Raw genomic sequence first — 19,609 nt, 5'->3', positions numbered from 1 at the left:
TGGAGCCGCTACCAAAGAGGGACAATTACAGTGATGGGGAGACGGTGGTTAAATTTCCAAGGACAGAGATCAGCTACAATCAATACCAAATTGGATACATAGGAGGTGCTTACATTTTTGCATTTTAGAGCTTGCGTGGTCCCCTGCATAATTTCAAGAAGCTTCTCCATAGCTCTGGGGGGAAAAAAGCACCATTGATTTTATTACCCATTTTTGGTACTCTTTTTTCAAAAACTTCTACATTTAATGATTATTCATTTGGACACTCTTCCCACCCCTTCACCTCTAAAATTAGTGATTACGAGAACCCTCAAGATTATCATCAAACTAGCCATTGCTTCGTTTGTCCTCCTAATTGCTAGGAGGGGAAAAAGATAATCAAGTGGTTGCTCTAATCTGGAAACCTGGTTTTCAAAAATTACTTGAAATCTAAATTGAGCTTTTTAAAGCAGTACTTAAATTTTGACTCCAGTCATTTCATTAAGACTAGCACTTGCTAAGAACTCTTTAAACAAGTTTTGAATTATCAGTGCCATGCAAAGCAATTGAAAAAAAAGGAAGGCTTTCTGGTAAGAGTGGCATGGGTTGGTTTTTTTTTTTTCTTTTCTGCATAAACAGGATTTTTCTTGTTAATGCATCACTTGATTTATTGAATTACACCTGAATAAAAAGGTGGTAAAACAAATGCTGAGCTTATACCCATTCTTGTCAGGACTTCTCCAGTGAGGCCTGCCTGGGTTATGTGAACCTTGCTCAGCCCAATGAACCTCAAGGATATTGTTTCAAATGAGTGGGTACAAATTTAAGAGATGTGCAGTCTTTCCCCAACCGCGCTATTAATCACGTTGGCAGAACACAGGCAGACCAAGAGTCACACAAAGCCTTTTGTCAGTGTTGCTGATGAAAACACTGAAGGTGTTGCTCACCAGGGGAAAAAGAACAATTAGGAAGCAGGAGAAAAAAATTAATTGATTTCATTCTAGCTGTGAATGACCATAAAGAACTTTACTCATTCAACTCAAAGAGTATATGTTGCCCTCTTACTAAATCAACAATGGAGGGATAGGTGCTCTGGGGAATGTAGACATTGTCCTGAGCCCACACTGCCATCAGAGCTTGCCGACACAACTTCTCTAACTTCCTAGGTAGTCTCCCTACTTCTACGCTGGTACTTCTGAACAAAAAAAAAATCAAATACAGAAAAGTCTAAACTTTTATGTATTTGTTTTTATTTGCATATGGCAAAATTTACTCTTTTTGGGTCCACTTCTATACATTTTGGTAAATGCATCCAGTATACCCACATGACCATCAAGATATAGAATAGTTCCAGGGTGCCTGAGTGGTTCAGTCGGTTAAGCGTCCAACTTCAGCTCAGGTCATGGTCTCACACAGTTCATGAGTTGAGCCCCGAATTGGGCTGTCTGCTGTCAGTGCGGAACCTGCTTCGGATCCTCTCTGTCTCCCTGTCTCTCTCTGCACCCCACCTCTCTCAAAAATAAATAAACATTAAAAAAAAAAGATCTAGAATAGTTCCAACATCCCCAAAAGGTGCAACAACATGCTGACTCTTTGTAGTCAGCCCCTTCCTGACTCCCAATAGCAGGCAATCACTGATCTGGTTTCTGCTCCTATAGTTTTCCTTTTCCTGAATGTCATAGCAATGGAATCCTGCAAAATGTAGCCTTGGAGTCTGGCGTCTTTCACTTATCACAAAGCAGTGGAGATTCATCCATGTAGTTAGGTATATCAGCAGCTCTTCCCTTTTAATTGCTAAGCCGCATTCCACTGCATGGATGTGCCAGAGTCTGTTTGTCCGTGCACCAGGTGAAAGACAATGCGTTGTTTCTAGTTGTCGGCAGCTACGAGTGAAGCTGCCATAAACATTTGCATACCGATTTTTGAGCAGGCATAAGTTTTCCTGTCTCTTCAGTAATTACCTAGGAGTGAGATGGCTGGGTCAGATGCCAAGTGTGGGTTTAGCTTTGTAAGAAACTGCCAAAGCAAAGCATGAGCTTTTAAAAGCAGAAATCAGATTGTGTCACCCCTCTACCTAATCCTGCCAAAGGCTTCCTTTACACTTAGAATAAACTTGAGCCTCCCAGGACCTTTGTGACCCTGCCCCTGCCTGTCTCTGTGGTCTCTTTACCACCTGCTCCTCACTCCATTCCAGCTTCTGTTTCTTGCTTTTTTCTCAGACTGTTTTTCCCCCTCCTTAGGATCTTTTTACTTGATTATAATCCCTCTGCCTGGCATGTTCTTACCCCCATCTTTACACAGCTGGTTCCTTCTTGTCATCTGTGTCTCGGTTAAATGCCACCTTCTCAGGGGGACTTCCTTGACCCACCCCACCCCCCCATCTAAAGTAGGCGCCTCCCCCAACCCGTCTTTATCACGTCAAAGCACTTACTTCTGTCTGATATTTTCTTGTTTGGTTGTCTGTTTGCTGGCTGTGCCATTTATAAGTCACCCCTTCGGGCCACAGCCCTTTTATCTTTAAAGTGGGCATAATAGGAGCACCTGGGTGGCTCAGTCAGTTAAGCATCTAACTTCAGCCATGCTCATGATTTCATGGTCTGTGAGTTCAAGCTCTGCGTTGGGCTCTGTGCTGATAGCTCAGAGCCTGGAGCCTGACTCAGATTCTGTGTCTTCCTCTATCTCTGCCCCTCCCCAACTTGTGCTCTCTCTGTCTCTCTCTCTCAAAGATAAACATACATACATATATACATACATACATACATACATACATAAGATGGACATAATAGGGGCACCTGGGTGGCTCATTAAGTTAAGTGTCCAACTTCAGCTCAGATCATGATCTCACAGCTTGTAAGTTCGAGCCCCCCATCAGCCTCTGAGTGGGCTCTGTACGGGCAGCTCGGAGCCTGGAGCCTGCTTCAGATTCTGTGTCTCCATTTCTCTCTCTGCCCCTCCCCCACTCACGCTCTGTCTCTCTCTCCTTCAAAAATAAATAAATATTTTTAAAAATTTTTTAAATAAAGGGGCGCCTGGGTGGCGCAGTCGGTTAAGCGTCCGACTTCAGCCAGGTCACGATCTCGCGGTCCGTGAGTTCGAGTCCCGCGTCAGGCTCTGGGCTGATGGCTCGGAGCCTGGAGCCTGTTTCCGATTCTGTGTCTCCCTCTCTCTCTGCCCCTCCCCCGTTCATGCTCTGTCTCTCTCTGTCCCAAAAATAAATAAAAAACGTTGAAAAAAAAAATTTTTTTAAAAAAAAAAAATTTTTTAAATAAATAAAATAAACTGGACATAGTAATGCCCCTTCCCCTACTCAATGATTCTTTTTCACAGTATTACAAGCTTTGTGAGGTAGAAATTGTATCTTCTTTAAAAACTTTCTATCTTGGGGGACGCCTGGGGTGGCTCAGTCAGTTGAACATCTGACTTAGGCTCAGGTCATGATCTCATGGTTTGTGAGTTTAAGCCCACATGGGGCCGGCTGCTGTCAGCACACAGCGCACTTTGGATCCTCTGTCCCTTTCTCTCTGCCCCTCCCCTCCCCTTCTCTTTCCCTCTCTCTCAAAAATGAATAAACATTTAAAAATAAAATAAAATTTTCTATCTTGGCTATGTTAATCATCTGCATATTGTCATTAAAACCTTCTTAAATGGGCAAATTCCCTTTTATCTTTATAGTTGAATCTGTAAAGTGGAATGAGACACATGGCTTTGGAGGACAACTCTGTCCATGTATTCCAGCCTTCCAAAGGAATTGAACCCAAAATATAACACAGCTGGTGGCTATGCTAGACCTAGCTGGTACTAGATTGTCAGAGCTGGTTTTTATATTTTCAGAAATTTTGCTAGCTAGTTGTTAAACCATTGGTAGGTATTTGCACCGTAGAAATTGGGAAACTCTACAAATCAGGGCTTGCACTTATGTTTTTTCTTTTCTTTTCTTTTCTTTCTCCATACACCAGCATATTAGAGACTAAGAGTCATGGAACAAGAGAGAAATGTGAGGAGTTAAAAGTGTTTAAAGAAAGTAGTAAAAGTAGCATAAAGATTCAAAGTCCCAAATACATTTACATTATGGTTCAAATGCTTATAAGATGAGAAAACCTGACCAAGTCCATCCTGTGTGATTCCACAAGCACTCACTGAGCATCCGCTGTGGGACAGGGCCGAGACGAACATGTATGAGCTCGCTGCCATCAGGTAGCTAACAGTCCAGTGGGGGAAGGAAAAGATTGCAGTGTGTTGTGTAAAGTGCCATGGTGGAAAAGTATAGAAGCTGCAGCCCACGCAGTGGCATTCAGGAGTGGCTGAAGGAGGAAAAGGGGAGGGTGTGCCTGGGAGAAATGGGTAAAGGAAGAGTGCTCCCAATCAGGAAAGAGTATCATGACTTATTTTTAACCCCTGGAGACCTCAGTGAGGAAGGAGAGCAATATCTACTTTGCAAGAGACTTGTCGAAATTTCTTGATGCAGCCAAGTAGCTGGGACATATCGATAAAAGGAGGAAGCTGACCAAAGAGTGATGGCTGAGGTGGCGGCATCCGAACTCGCTTCAGACTAGCCTGGGTAGGACTTAGCTGCTCACACCAGATCAGGAAGACTAACCTCTCATGGACCTTCTGTGTTTTCAGCCCAACCTCACTGCAAGACACCTCCTAGAGAAGAACAAAGGCCGTCAATCGGTCCGCACAAAGAACCTGTCTCTGGTACCCTCATCCTCCCGAGGCAAAGCAACCACCACGTCCACCCTCCGCAGGGGCCCTGGGTCCAGGAGGAAGGGGCCCGGGCAGTTCTCCATCACAACAGCTTTGAACACTCTCAACAGGATGGTCCATTCTCCCTCGGGGCGCCATATGGTGGAGATCAGCACCCCAGTGCTCATCAGCTCCAGCAACCCCTCTGTGATCACCCAGCACATGGAAAAAGGAGATGTTCCTCCCAGCTCTGTGGGGCAGGTAGGAAACAAACCCCTGGGATAAAGGCACTTTGGAGTCAGGCAGGTGATGCACACCATGTCATAAACAGTATTGGATATTTAGTACCTGCTGAGCATCCATAATGCACTAATAACAACTAATGTGTATATTATATGTCAGAGCTGTAGACACATGATTCCATGTCATCCTTGAACCAGCCTCTTGAGTTAGGTACTATTACTGTTCTCCCCATTTTATAGATAAGAAAACTGAGGCCAAGAGGAGTTAAACAACTTGCGAGATCTTCACAGACACTGTGCTTTCCCATGCTGAAAGCCATGACATAGTTCCTGTCCCATAAAGAACTTCTCTCCCAGGAGACAATAGCACCCATTTCCTAGAGAGAGTTTTGGCATCATGATTAGAGATTCACTGTTCCATTCTATCCTCTGTCAATGTCTTAGGCATCATGTGGAAAGGAAGGAAAAGAGGGAAAGAGAAATTGTGGGTTACTGGGTGTTTTCAGGACTGGCTACATAATTTGCAGGGCCCAGTGAAATGTGAAAATGCAGGCCCCTTGCTCAAAAATGACTAAGAATTTCAAGGGGCCCCTGGGTGGCTCAGTTGGTTGAGGGTCCGACTTCAGCTCAGGTCATGGTCTTTCTGTTCGAGAGTTCGAGCCCCACGTCAGGCTCTGTGCTAACAAACAGCTCGGAGCCTGGAGCCTGCTTCACATTCTGTATCTCTCTCTCTCTCTCTCCCCCTCCCCTGCTCATGCTCTGCCTCTCTCTGTCTCTCAAAAATAAATAAATGTTAAAAAAAATTTTTTTAAGAATTTTGATACATCAACAGCAGAGCATTAAACCGAGTGAAGAGCCCTTCTCAATACAGAGCCCCATGTGACTATACGTGTCACATGGACACACACACACACACACACACACACACACACACAAAGCCAGCCCTGCGTGTTTTTATATGGAGTACCTAATAAGATAATACAGGAAAGTGCTCAGTGCCAGTGCTTGGCACATGCTAAGCCCCCAGTAAGCATTAGCTGTTAATACTATTATTATTCAGCCCAATCACTGAATTGCCAAATGAAGAGAGATACACCAAGGGGCGATTGTGGCAATCCAGAAACAGAAGTACTTCTAACAGCATGTGGCTATTTAGGTTGGAGGGTACTTTGAAAGATGAAGGACTGGAGGTATGAGGCAAAGTAATTAAGAACAACTGCATGTTGGGGATTCTGCTGAAAACACTCTTTGGAACCGGGCAGGTGGCGGCTTGAAAGGACAAACTTCAACTTGCACTGATGTATTTTTTTAAAGCTGTAAATCTTGTTTTTAAACATGAATCTCTACCTTGGGATTAAAGGACTTAATTGGACTCTAATCCCTTTTTAACAAGACAAGGAGGAGGAGAAAGTCAAGGGCTTCTCAAAGACCTGTATGCTGGTCGAAAATGAAAACAATCACCATCAACAACATTTTCTATCTCATACCACTGTCTGGATCTCCAAGAGGCTGATTCTTCACGTGCCTCAGCCCACCACCTGCACTACATGCCCACACACACACACACACGCACACATGCACACACACGCACACACACATACACATTTTCCCCTCCACATACTCTCTCCTTACATAAAAAACTATAACGTTCCCTTCCTACACACACATTCCAAATGCTTTTTTACAAGTACATACACGCTTTGTGCTCAGAGTTCTCCCTCCACCACCCACACACGCACACACACACACACACACACACACACACACACACACTCTCTCTCTCTCTAAAATGAGGGGCCTAGTGACTCACAATTAAGCCAAAGACTAACAGAATTTTTCTAAAGCCGTTTTTATATATAGAGAGAGATAGGTAGATATTTATAAAGTACAGCCCACACTCAGAAGATCTAAGCAACCTCACTCAGCTGTAAGTTGGTTTCCCAAGAGATTTAGCCAAGAGTCATTTTTCATGTGCCTTTTAAATTCTTTCCAGTCATTTACCTCATCCATAGAGAGGCTAGAGCAGAGTGGAGAATCCTAGTAGGATTTAAAGTAAATAGTATTTTTTTTTTATTTAATTTAAGGGGCGCCTGGGTGGCGCAGTCGGTTAAGCGTCCGACTTCAGCCAGGTCACGATCTCGCGGTCCGTGAGTTCGAGCCCCGCGTCGGGCTCTGGGCTGATGGCTCGGAGCCTGGAGCCTGTTTCTGATTCTGTGTCTCCCTCTCTCTCTGCCCCTCCCCTGTTCATGCTCTGTCTCTCTCTGTCCCAAAAATAAATAAAAAACGTTGAAAAAAAAAATTTTTTTTAATAAATTTAATTTAAAAATATAAAGTAAAATAGTGTTTCTTCCTAGTTTTCACAGAGGTGAGAATTCCAAAATTTGGCATTTGCGTATCCTATTCCCAGGGAACCTTTGCACGGTATTGATAATAGCCTTTTCTCAATTCAGATGGCCGTGGATTTTAAGTGTTTCTACATGTTTGCCCAAGTGTTGTCAAAAATGCTCTTAAAATACTTCATTTACAAGCTACATCTAAAGATGGGTAAAACATTGAGCAAATGACAAGTTCTTTTGCTTCCTTTTTCCTCTAACATCCTTGAGAGCTGAGGTTGGATCTAACTTTTCAGGTTTCCCCTCTATTCCCCATCCCAGCACCCTGCACAGTGTCTACTCTGTAATAGGCACTCAGTAAATCAGGAAATCAAGACTTTTGACTTAAACATCTGGGCAGATAGTGGTGATGTATACTCCGACAGGAAAACCTGGAGGAGGAATAATTTCCTGTAGAGATCTCACAGGTCAGTGTAACTTTTTCAACCAATAAACATCTGTTGGGTGCTTACAGTGTGCTCGTAACCATAGTGACTACTGGGGATTCTACTACCAAAACAACAGGAACAATAGTCATCTTGAACACTTACTGAGACTAATATGATTGATGGATAGAAAAATAGAGAGATAGGATGATATACTCTGATACCAAAGTCTTTATTTGCTAGTCTCCTAAGTCCCGCCCTCTATCCTGAAAGATGATAAGAGCCTTTGTAAGGGAGATATTATCACTACTTTAGGTAGTTACTAAAGTACTTTAGTACTTCACTACTTTAAGGTAATTAAGCCGCCCCCCCCAAAAAATAGTTTTTCCGTAGTTCACGTAATTAGTAAACAATCAGAGTCTGGATTAACCCTAGAATTGTGTGATGCTGGAACATACGCTCTTGTCACTACACTATGCCATCAACAGAGACCTCATCAAGCAACAGTGTTATGTCAGTGCAGTTCATATCGGGTGTCTGTAGCCTCTATTCTTTCAGACTTGTCACCTGACTCCCTTTAGACGCCGAGGCCCTCCAGCATTCTCTTCCCTGCCCACCCCCTTCTCCAGTAAAGAATTTGCCCTAAGTCTTTTACATCTAAATGTTTTTGTTTACTATCATTTTGTTCCTTTATGAACTACCAACTCTGTCCAGCCATTGTGTATGCTGCTGAGGTACCAAGAGTAAACTCTCACTATCAAGGAACGCCCTCTGGCAGGTACACAAAAAATAAATGACTGCCTATAGTGGAGTGAGGGCTTCCTAACATGGCTTGAGGACCTGCTGGCACCCGCACTGACTTAAGCAGTACAGAGACTCAGAATTTAACAACACAGAACTGTAGACTGAGAAAGTCATTTCCTTTCCAATTTTCCCCAAGCCCATTGATGATATCGAGAAGGTCCCAATTTGGTACTGACACTTGACAGTCTGCCTTGGTAAGGAAGAGAGAGCAAGGCCTGGGGCCCAGGGCTTCTGGCAAGTTCTTGCCCATCTCTGAACTGAACAACACTGTATGTTTTTATTATGTGGTCTGATGGTTATCTTCCATATAAGTGGTATCAGTTTTATGTTCACAGCGGTATATGAAAAGAGAAGCCAGAGTAAGGAATTTTGTTTTCCTGTTGTCTTTGTGTCTTCTCACCTGTGGGAAACCACCTGACACATTTGGCTAGAACATCAGGAAATGGCCTCAAAGATGAACTTTGCACTAAATACAACTGTACTCGTAAATAATTCAGGATTAGACCTGAAGAGGCTGAGTAGATTCCCTGGGAAATTGTGGTGAGAAGGTTAAGTAGGAGGATTGGAACTCATGTAGTTGGCCTCTGGGAGAGTCCTGAAGATGATCTCTCGAGGTCTACACTGAGAAGGGACGCCTTAGAAGGAGTAAGTCAAGTGCATGGGGCACGCATTAGAAAGATGTCCTTGAGCAGTTGAAGTCACAACTGCCAGGCCCACCCTAGAGATTCTAAAATTCACTTGTTCACGATGTGGAGGCTGCCTGCCCACTGTCTCCCACACTCACAGAACAATGAGGCATTCTTGTTTTCTCTAATGCTGGGCTTCCTAAGAGGTTCTGCTCCCTCAGTATACCCCCTATCTCCTACCCTCACCTGCCACCCCCCTACTAATCCCCTAAACCCCCGCCTTCAGCCTGCCCCTCCTCCTGTATCACAGATGCAGGTTAGTGGAACTGCTAAACAACTAGAAAGCCTGTCATCATTCCAGAGTTTTGTCTTTCCCTCACCTCTTACATCAGTTAGTCAGCAAGCTCATTTTCCCACCTGAATTGTCATGGGTTCTGTCCATTCCATCCCAGTGCCTTACTTTTGGTCCTCATCTCTTGCCGAAACTGTTGCTTCAGCCTCCTTCTTGGTCTCACAGAGCTCATGCTCAATCACTACACCTCACCCCACCCACCCCTTCACCCCCATGCATTCTTCCAGCCATGGCCTCTATCACAATGTCTTGAAAGCCCAAATCCATGAAGCTGCTTCTCTTGCCCAAACTGCCAGTGGTTCCCTATAGTCCACAGAAGAAGTGATACCTGCCGTTTATTGAATGGCCACTAAAAGCCAGCATCTATACTGATAACTTACAGACATTATGACTAGCCTCACAACTGTTCATAGTAGGCACTGGTATGCCCATTTTACCAAATAGGAAAACTCGGGGACAGAAAGATTAGGTAACTTGTCCAAAGTCTCAAAGTTAGAAACAGAGTCAGGATTTGAGGACAGACTAAAGTTTATTTATTTACTTTGAGAGACAGAGAAAGAGAGCATGAGCAGTGGAGGGGATAGAGAGAAATAATCCCAAGCAGGCTCTGTACTGTCAGCACAGAGTCCAATGAAGGGCTCGAACTCATACACTGTGAGATCATGACCTGATCCAGACCCTCAACCGACCCAGGCGGCCTGATCTACTTGACATTTTTAAGCACAGTACATCTATTCTAGGCCACCTCTCTGCTTTTTGTCCTTGTACCCAGCATGGTGCCTGCATTATCATGAGCAATGAACAAAAGGCTGTTTCTCTTGGAATTTATTTTTGGTGCATTCACCTGTCACAATCATATCCACACCCCAAGCCCTATATGCATATCATTTCTGCAAGGAACCTTTTGCCAGTTCTCCCCTGCAAAATTAATATCTCCCCTTGTGTTCACAGCACATTGTTTTTACTCAAGTTATAACACATTCTTCTTTGTATTGTCAATACCCCACATATATCTTCTCACCAAGCTCACGAATATTGAATACTTCCTAAGGGAGGAGATGGTGTTTTATTCATTTATGTTACTGTTCACTTTCCAAAACCCCATCAAAGGTTTCTAATAACATGTTTTGCCTCAAGAATTAAAAACAAAGTCAGAGACCTCTGACTTTTTAAAATAATTACCACATTAAAAAAATTTTTTTTAAAAACAGAAGGTGCCTGGGTGGCTCAGTTGGTTGAGCATCTGACTTCGGCTCAGGTCATGATCTCGCAGACTGTGAGTTCGAGCCCCGTGTCAGGCTCTGTGCTGACAGCTCAGAACCTGGAGCCTGCTTCGGATTCTGTGTCTCCCTGTCTCTTTCTGCCCCTCCCCCGCTCATGCTCTGTCTCTCTCTCTCTGTCAAAAATAAATAAACATTAAAAACAAATCTTTAAATAATTACCAATCCCCATCCCTTCTTCTGATTAAAGAAAGGACAAAGGCAGATCAGTGAAGTGTAATTCCATTCCCCACACCTCTTCCATCCCATTGATAATGACAAGTCCAAGCATCTTTCCTGGCCTCCTGGGGAGATGAGCTGTGACACATCTTGGGGAATTCTGAAGTCTGTAAAGCTACCTTTCCATTCAATACCATATTTGAAATATTCTGGATAAAGTAACTTTCAACATCTTGAACTATAAGTCCGGACCCTCCCCTTTTCTCTCTTTGATGGGAGTTTCTCAGCCCAAATTCGTGGTACTCAGGACTACCATGAGAGATGGTTTTGACTTAGTATTAAGATAATTTCTTTCCTTTGGACACCGTCTCAATGCAAATTTATGCTTAAGATTCTAACTAACCCTCCTTCTAAGGTAGTTTACAGAAACAGATTGATCCTATGCTTCTAGTCTTATGTTAATATCTCCCAATATAAATGTTCCATCTTCACAATTTTCACTCAGTAAACCCCTATTTATAAATTAAGTTATCCTAGCACTCTTGAACTGATGGAATGGTCCCCAAGGGTCGTGGGTAAAAATTGGGAAGGCTCCATTTTATTGATACCTGTCCCCTCAAACCGTTTTGTTCCACATCATCTTTATCTGCCCCAAAGCGCCTTGTGTGGAGTCTAACAGGTGCTTGAAATTTGTTAAAATTTCAAGAGTATATCCCTGGCTGGAGACAGCCCCTTAAACTGTTCTCATAAATTATCAGTAATGCCTTAGCAGGAGTTCCCTGGTGGACATCTGAAAGCAAAAACAGACACAGGTTGGGACCACAGGGCATCTACTGCCCTCTACTCTGCCAGATCCCAGCCCCCCTCCCCAGGAAAGAACCATCAGGAGCCACCTAGGCAAGGAGTGTTTTGTGCTGGAGAACCTCCTCTGGCCTTGAACCCAGAAAGGGTTTCCTACCTTGAAAGGTTGTTGGGAAAATCAGAAGATGCAAAGTGGATGTAAAGTGCTTGGTTAGCATTTGGATTGTTGTGATTATTACTAAAAATTTTAGCAGTCAAAATTTCTTAGAGGTCAAGTTTTAGATTTCTCTTCAATCACTATGCTGTACATTTTTTTTGAACTTTTTTGTAATGAAAAATTTTAAACATTGTAAAAGAAGAAGGAAGAGTATAATGAAGCCTCATATACATAACACCAAGTCTCAACAATTATCCACTCATGGGCCAGTCTTATTTAAGTTATATCTCCACTCACGAACCTGCTCCCCAACTGGGTTATTTTGAAGCAAAGCTCAGACATCCTATCACTTCATCCACACATATCTCAGCATCTCTTTACACATTTTAGTCAGTATTTATTTCTAAGAATTTAACATAACCATGATCCCATTATTACACATTAGAAAATGGGCAATGATTTCTTTTGGGTTTCTTTTTAATGTTTATTTACTTATTTTTGAGAGCACTTGCCCCAATTTCTTTATTTAGCCAGTGTTCACATGTCCATATTTGCCTTATAATTTTTTTTACAGTTGGTTTGTTTAAATGGCATCCAAATGAGGTAAACACTTTGAATTGGGTTGATATGTCTCTTAGATTTCTTTTATTCCACAAGCTCCCTCTCTCTCCTTGTCTTGTCCTTGGCCATGCATGTGTTACAGAAGCCAAGTTGTGTGTCTTGTTGGATTTTTGCATTCTGGGTATTGCTAGTTGCCTCTTTGCAGCATTTTTTAACACATGCCTCTCTACCCTGTGCTTTCTGTAAACTGGTAGTTACATCTAGGGGCTTAATCAGCTTCAGACTTGGTTTTTGGCAAGAATACCTCATGGATAGTGCTAAGTACTTCTTTTGTGGTTTTTGTCTTGTTTTGTTTAAGGGCACAATTCACTGACTTGTAATATATCCAGACGTTATGCATCCATTACCGTAATGTAAAACATTTTCATTATTCCAAAAAGAAACCTCACACCTCTTAACCATCACCCCAAGTTCCCCATTTCCCGCCACCCCCACCTCAGCCCCAGGAAACACCAATTTACTTTCTGTCTCTATAGATTTGCCTGTTCATTTGATTTTAGTGGAGTCACACAGTTTTTGGTCCTTTGTGGCTGACTTCTTTCACTTAGCATTATGTTTCCAAGTGCATCTGTTAGAGCAGGTATCAGTACCTCATTCCTTTTTACGATTGATAACATTCCCTTGTATAGACTATTGTGTGGATATACCACATTTTGTTTAGCTACTCATCAGTTGATGGACATCTGGAGTTTTTTTGCCTTTTAGTATTATAAATAATCCTGCTGTGAACAGTCGTGTACAGGTTTTTTGTGGGCACGTGTTTTCATATGGTTATACAACCAGGAGTGGAATTACTCAATCATATGGTAACTTTATTAACTGTTTGAAGAACTGCCAACTGTTTTCCAAAGTGATTACACTATTTTACATCCTTACCAATGGTTTATGAGAGTTCCAACTTCTCCACATCTTCACCAACACTTGTTTTATTATCTTCCTTTTCTATTATAGCCATCTTAATGGGTATGAAGTGGTATCCATTGTGGTTTTGGTTTGCATTTCCTTGATGGCTAAGCATCTGTTCATGTGTTTATTGGATATGCATTCTTTAGAGGACTGTCTATTCGTATCCTTTGCTATATTTTTAATGGGTCATTTACCTTATAACTGAGTTTAAGAATGCTGTACCTATGGGGGCACCTGGGTGGCTGAGTTAGTTAAGTGTCTGATTTCACCTTACCCCATCTCACGATTTGTGAGGTAGAGCCCCACAACAGACTCTGCACTGACAATCCGGAGACTGCTTGGGATTCTCTCTCTCTCCCTCTCTCTCTGCCCTCTGTCTCAAAATAAATAAATAACCCTCCCCCCCAAAAAATAATTCTGTACCTATGTGCATATATGCTAGGTGCATGTCCCTTATCAAATATATGACTTACAAAAATGTTCTCCTGTTCTCTGGTTGCCTTTTCATGTTCTTGGTGGTATCCTTTGAGGCACAAAAGTTTTAATTAGATGGTAGCCACTCTATTCTTTCCTTTGTTGCTTGTACTTTTGGTGTCATATCTTAGAATCCATTGCTTAATCCAGGTCTACAAGATTTACCCCTATGTTTTCATCTAAGAATTTTATAGTTTTACATTTGGGTATGATACATTTGGAGTTAATTTTTGTATGTGTTGTGAGGTAGGGGTCCAAATTCATTCTTTTACATGTAAAAAGAATGTCTCTCATTTTGCATTAAAGTTTATTCAGATTCAGGTGTTGTCAGCCTTCTCCACCCATTATAAGGTTCCCCATCAGCCTTTCATCTAATGGTTTGAGGTGCCATTCATGAACATTCATTTGGGGTTGCAAAATGGTGACATTCCAAATCTATCATTCCTCCTAAATTTTTTTAAGCTACAATTCTTCTACAAGATTGACGACTACTTTCTAAGAGCTAATATGCGCAAGATGTTATACTGTGAGTTGTACCTAAATTATTTCACAGTGATTTCCAAACCTATATATCATAGGTGCTCAGCATATACAGAGGAAGCCAAAGTTCATGCCTCAACCACTATATCCCCTCTATCTCTGTCTCTCTTTGTTTCTCTCTCTCTGTCTTTCTTGTTTGTTTGTTCCTGGGCGTTTCCCTAGCTCAAAGACAGGACTCACTTCTCACCACCTTCTGGCTTGGAGTGTTTACCATCCCTAAACTGCTCCCCTTTTTCCACTGACCGCTGCCAGCGGAGCTAATCTCCCGCTGCCTGCGTGTGCCAGTCTTCTTGTTTACATCCTTATCACTGCCCTCAGGCCAGCCTCAGCATCCTGGCCTCCTCAGCCACATGGTCACCCTTCTGCCCCTCCTGAGATCTGGATCCCACCCCTGGGCTAAGGCCAGGAGAAAAGGACTAGGCTTCTCCAGCCTGAAGAAGAAAGGGCTTCAGGACTCATGTGGGAATGAGTGTTGATTTTGTTTTTCCAAACTTAGGTTTATGTACTGGTTTTAAACTCCTGGGGTCCAGAAGAGGAACAGAACATAAATCAGAACATGAAGGACTTCACGAGTTCCAAGGAAAAACTTTTCCCACCACACAGATTGTGAGAAAGTAAATAGTGAAAATGCTGAAGGAGCTTATGGAACCTAATACTGCTGGGTTTTGGTTTGGTTTTTATTTGTCCCTACAGAGGAAGGAAGCTTAGTACAAATAAGAAGGCTCTGAGTCAGGCAAAGCTGCATGCCACAGCTTTGCCATCTAATACCGAAGTAACCACGAACTGAGTACCTTACCCCACTGATCCTAGGTGTCCTCATCTGCAAAAGGGATAGGTCCTTCCATGCAGGGTTACTGCTACTACCTATAGCCATTGCTACTACCTACTTTCCTCCAAGCAGAGTTTTTAGAATATATCATCATTTGTGTGACTGAGCAGAACCCCTGACTTAAAGCAGGCAACAAGCCAAACATCTTCGAGAACCTAGGTGTCCTTTTCCACTTGACTTTCCTAAAGTACATTTTTTGCAACTACTAGCAGATACGGGGGGATGAGAGAGGTTCTTGTCTCATTTTATACAAAAGAAAACTGGCAGAGAAAGGTATTTCTATGACAGATTCAAGGTCTTCCAAAAAAAGCAATTACAATTTAAGACAGAATTAGGAGTCCTTACGACATATCATTTAATGTCTCATCCTTGAGTCATATAGTCCCAGGTTGCAGTAGCCATTATTAGCACAAGGCAGGTGCCATCATCATCTGACATGCCATTATGTCACCAGGGAGACCAAAGAGAATCTGATCTGAGTACTCCCACCCATTAGCTGCACGGCCTCTCCAGATCCTAGTTTTCTTGTTATTGAGATGGAATGATACAACTCATCTGATAGAGAATTATGTTGCTTAATTAATTAACAGTGCATTCTAAAGCTAGGTAACACAGTGAAAACCTGTTCCTGTTATTAGTTAATGACAGTCATTGCTGCAGTCCCTCCTTGCGCTCAGGCACACCATCACATAAGAGACCTGCTTTCTCTCTGGCTACTGCAAAGTTTTCTCAGGCCCATCAGGTATCAGGTAGAGTTCTTTGAGGCAAAGAGCTTTTTTAGCAATGTTTCTCAGCACAGGCAGTATAGTGAGAAATCATGGGATTGGGGAGCCCCCAAATCTGGGATGAAACTCTCACTCTGCTTCTTACTGAGCAGTATAATTTGGGGCAAGTTATATAATCTCTCTGGGCCTCCATTTTTCCATCTGTGAAATGGAGCTGATGGTAATTTTTTTTTAACTTCATAAGATTGCTATGAGGATAAAACAAGGCAATACATGTACATGAGATAATGGCTCGGGTTTGGCAGTGGTAAATAGCTCAACAAATGTTCACTCTGCTATTAATGTTAGGTCAAGTCAGGAAGCTATCACCATCCCCCAACCCGAGGCCTTGCTGAGAATAACATTCACGAGCCACATACTTCAGAAGGATGATCTGCCTCACAGTTCAGACACTTCCAAAAGCCCCTATGCTCCCTTGATAAGCAGTGACAATTTCGAAGTGGGGAAGGGCATGACTTTTGGCTTCTATCTAGGGGACTCCTGGGGCAGTTTTCCTTGCTCGGCTCAGACCCTCAGCTGTAATCCCAAGGGGGAACCCACGGGAAGGAAGCCAAGAATGACTCCAGGAAGAATGGCTTTGGATGAGAGACCAGGTGGAGATTGAGGCAGGGCCACCTGTCCACCATTTTCTGCATATACCTTTCAGCTTTCTGTGTGGGCCCCGTCCTCCCCTGTGTGGTTGCCCAAGCTCCTCACAGCCCATCAGTGAAGCAGCCAACAAAGAAATTTCTGGGTGCCCCCCATGCACTAGGCACGCGTGAGGCAGTGGACAAGACAGACGTGGTCCCTGTACTTATGAGCCTGCAGGCTCACAGGGAAGAGCAATAGGAAACAAAGTATTGTACGTACATGATTCCAAGACTGTGAATGTGTGAAATGCTGTGAGCTAAGGATGAGGAACGAACGGAGTTTGTTAGAGAGGGCCCACCTCATCTGGGAGGTCGGAGAAACCGCCTGACAAAAGGATCTCCAGGTAGAGACTGAAGGATGACAGAAGGCAGCTAGGTTTAAAGAACAAAAAACAAACAAAAACAGGTGAAGCGGGGCACCTGGCTGGCTCCGTCGGTAGAGCATGTGACTCTTGATCTTGGGATCATGAGTTCGAGCCCCACAATGGGCACGAAACTCACTAAAACAAACAAGCAGAAACACAGGTGAAGCAAGGCCTCACGAGTACCTCCCCTCAGCTCCAGCAGTCCAGTTGCCTTTATCCCGAAGTCTCGCCGGCAAATGCCAGCACTCCCAGTCCACCTGCCACACCTGCACTTGGATCCCAACCCCGCCCAAGCTCCCTCAGGTCCTCTGGGGAGAAGCTTCTCTGGTTTCTGGTGACCAAAGCAGGTTCACTAATTAACCTTGCTGCTCAGCTTGCTTCCTTGATTCAGCATGTCTCCAATGAGAAGTTGAACTTTTACATCATCACTTTCCTAATTAATCCCAGCAGGTGAGCCACTCAGGAGACCCGCCCCTGCCCAGGTGAAAGACAGAGCGGCCAAGCTTGTACCTCAGGAATTTTAGCATAGACTCTTCAGCTCTGGGAGCCAGAAGCAGGGGTAATTGATATCCAAGGCCACTGGGGCTTCAACACATGTGCATGCACACCCCCTTGCTCGCTCTCCCCCTCCCCTTCCCAAAATCAGAAAACTAAAAGGGCAAGAAAAAGAGGGCTGTACAGGGCAACAGTCAGGAGACAAGGAGGACAGTATACAGGAACACATGGGGCAGTGTTATCCTTTAATGGCACAATGACCTTGGCCGTGTGGCTCGACACTGCAAAGCCTCGGTTTCTTCATCTTAAAGTGGTAAAACTACTACCATCTTTCACATAGACCTATTAGAGAATTGAGTGAGATACTCACATACGAGATTTCTCAGCCTCTGCAATGTTGATACTTTGGGCCACATAATTCTGCATGGCGGGAGTGACCTGTGCTTTGTTGGGTGTTTAGCAGCAGCCCTGGTCTCCACCCACTAGATGCCAATAGCACCCACCACTCAGTTGTGGCAATAAAAAAATGTCTCCAGACATTGTCAAATATTCCCCAGGGTCAAAACCAGCCACAGTTGGGAACCACTGATGTAATGGACATAGGGCAGGGCCTGGCATAGAGTAAATGCAGAACGGATGGCAGCTAACATCAGGCTTGTGCAAGGGAAATGCCCTTTCTGGGTAGCCACATCAGACCCTTCTTTCCAAACACAAGCCAAGATTATAAGGGCCTTGGAGAAAGCTGGAACTTTCCAAAGGTGGGATCGGTAGATTTGCCAGTGCCGTCATTGAAATGTGCAGAGATTAATGTGTCCCTGGCTGGAGAAGTTGGAGGGAGCTATATATTGAGTAGGTTGTTGGAACAAGCCCACTTTCCACTCTGCTCAAGGAGCTAATTTTACATCATGGGTAGCAGGTACCAGACCCAGTGCCAGGGCCTTACGTACATCTTGGCGTCCAAGTATTATGAATAGATGTTATTATTTCCATTTTAGATGGAAGAACAAAGACTCAGAGAGGCTAAGTAACTAACTCACAGTTACTCAGAAGTTACATTTTAGGATTGGGTCAGAACCTGGGCCTGACTGTCCTCCAAGCCCATGCTCTTTCCCCACTCAAGCGGCTAGAGTGGGGCTTCTCACATTCTGACTTAACTTAGGAGCAGTTCTGGGACAGGAACCAGGCTTACTAGGAAGAATGATGGGATTGAGTAGCAGTGTCTGTTATGGGCCCAGGAAGAGGAAATGGAGGTACATGTGCCATGAGTTTGCCATCCATGTACAGGCCCATAATCCATAATTCAGTGATTCTATACCTTCCTCTCTGGCGTTATCTGGGGACTACACTGAGCTAAGGGCGCATCCCTGGGTTTATTCAGCAAAAAAGCTACTTTGCTTTATACTTTCTCAAGGCATAAGCTGAAAAACAGGTCTTTTTCACAGGTGAGGATTTCTACAGAAGGCACAAAGGCCTTGTTCTTAGATAATTTCGATGCAAAAGCAAGTTAGGAGCTCCTATCACAACCTTTTGTTAATGCTTCATGAATTTTGTTTTTGATGAGGAACAGTGTTTTCAAAAAAGAAAAGAAAAAGGAAACTTCCAAGGAAATGGGCCATTTTCTTTCAGAGAAAAAAGTGTTTATTATATTTCAAAGCATAAGCTTTGGGGCATATAATATCCATCCTTCATCCTCTCTTCCCACTCCAAAACAATCAAGCCCTGGTGGAAAATTGCACAACTAGATACATAATAAAACCTGCTTACATATGCAGAGACTATTGCAAACACCAGTCTGTCTGCAGACACTTGGGCTAGGGAAGGTGTGCTTTCTCAAAGCCATGTCTGGGGCCACCCTGAGGACACAGAGGGCAGAGTCAGAAATGTGAATAAATCATCCCCACTCGCTGGGCTCAGCTCAGTCTACCTAACTGAGCTCTTAGGCCTTTCTCTGCCACCTCAGCCTTGACCTGAGCTGACACAGATTACAGAAGTCTCACCTCCCTTGTGGTCCCATTCGTAAGCATAGTGTAACTGCCACATGCAAGGCATTCAAGATTTACTGAGTCCCTATTATGTCCCAAGTTCTAGGCAAGCAGTAGGAGACAAACCCTAAACATGTGA

At 43.5% G+C, this 19,609-nt stretch overlaps 1 protein-coding gene across 7 annotated transcripts in view; it reads left to right on the top strand.

Annotated features, from left to right (window-relative positions):
- Positions 1 to 19,609, top strand: part of SH3RF2 (SH3 domain containing ring finger 2) — a 128,367-nt gene that overhangs the window by 60,258 nt on the left and 48,500 nt on the right. For all 7 annotated transcript variants that reach the window (XM_058732777.1, XM_058732790.1, XM_058732780.1 and 4 more), the window contains one exon: positions 4,603 to 4,926. In XM_058732777.1, coding sequence (XP_058588760.1) covers positions 4,603 to 4,926 — 324 coding nt within the window. The remainder of the gene's footprint in view (positions 1 to 4,602; positions 4,927 to 19,609) is intronic.

The sequence above is a fragment of the Neofelis nebulosa genome, chromosome 1 (assembly GCF_028018385.1).
Source record: "Neofelis nebulosa isolate mNeoNeb1 chromosome 1, mNeoNeb1.pri, whole genome shotgun sequence".
Taxonomy (NCBI): Eukaryota; Metazoa; Chordata; class Mammalia; order Carnivora; family Felidae; genus Neofelis; species Neofelis nebulosa.
Note: the sequence above shows the minus strand (reverse complement) of the source record. Positions and strands in the feature narration are given on the sequence as shown.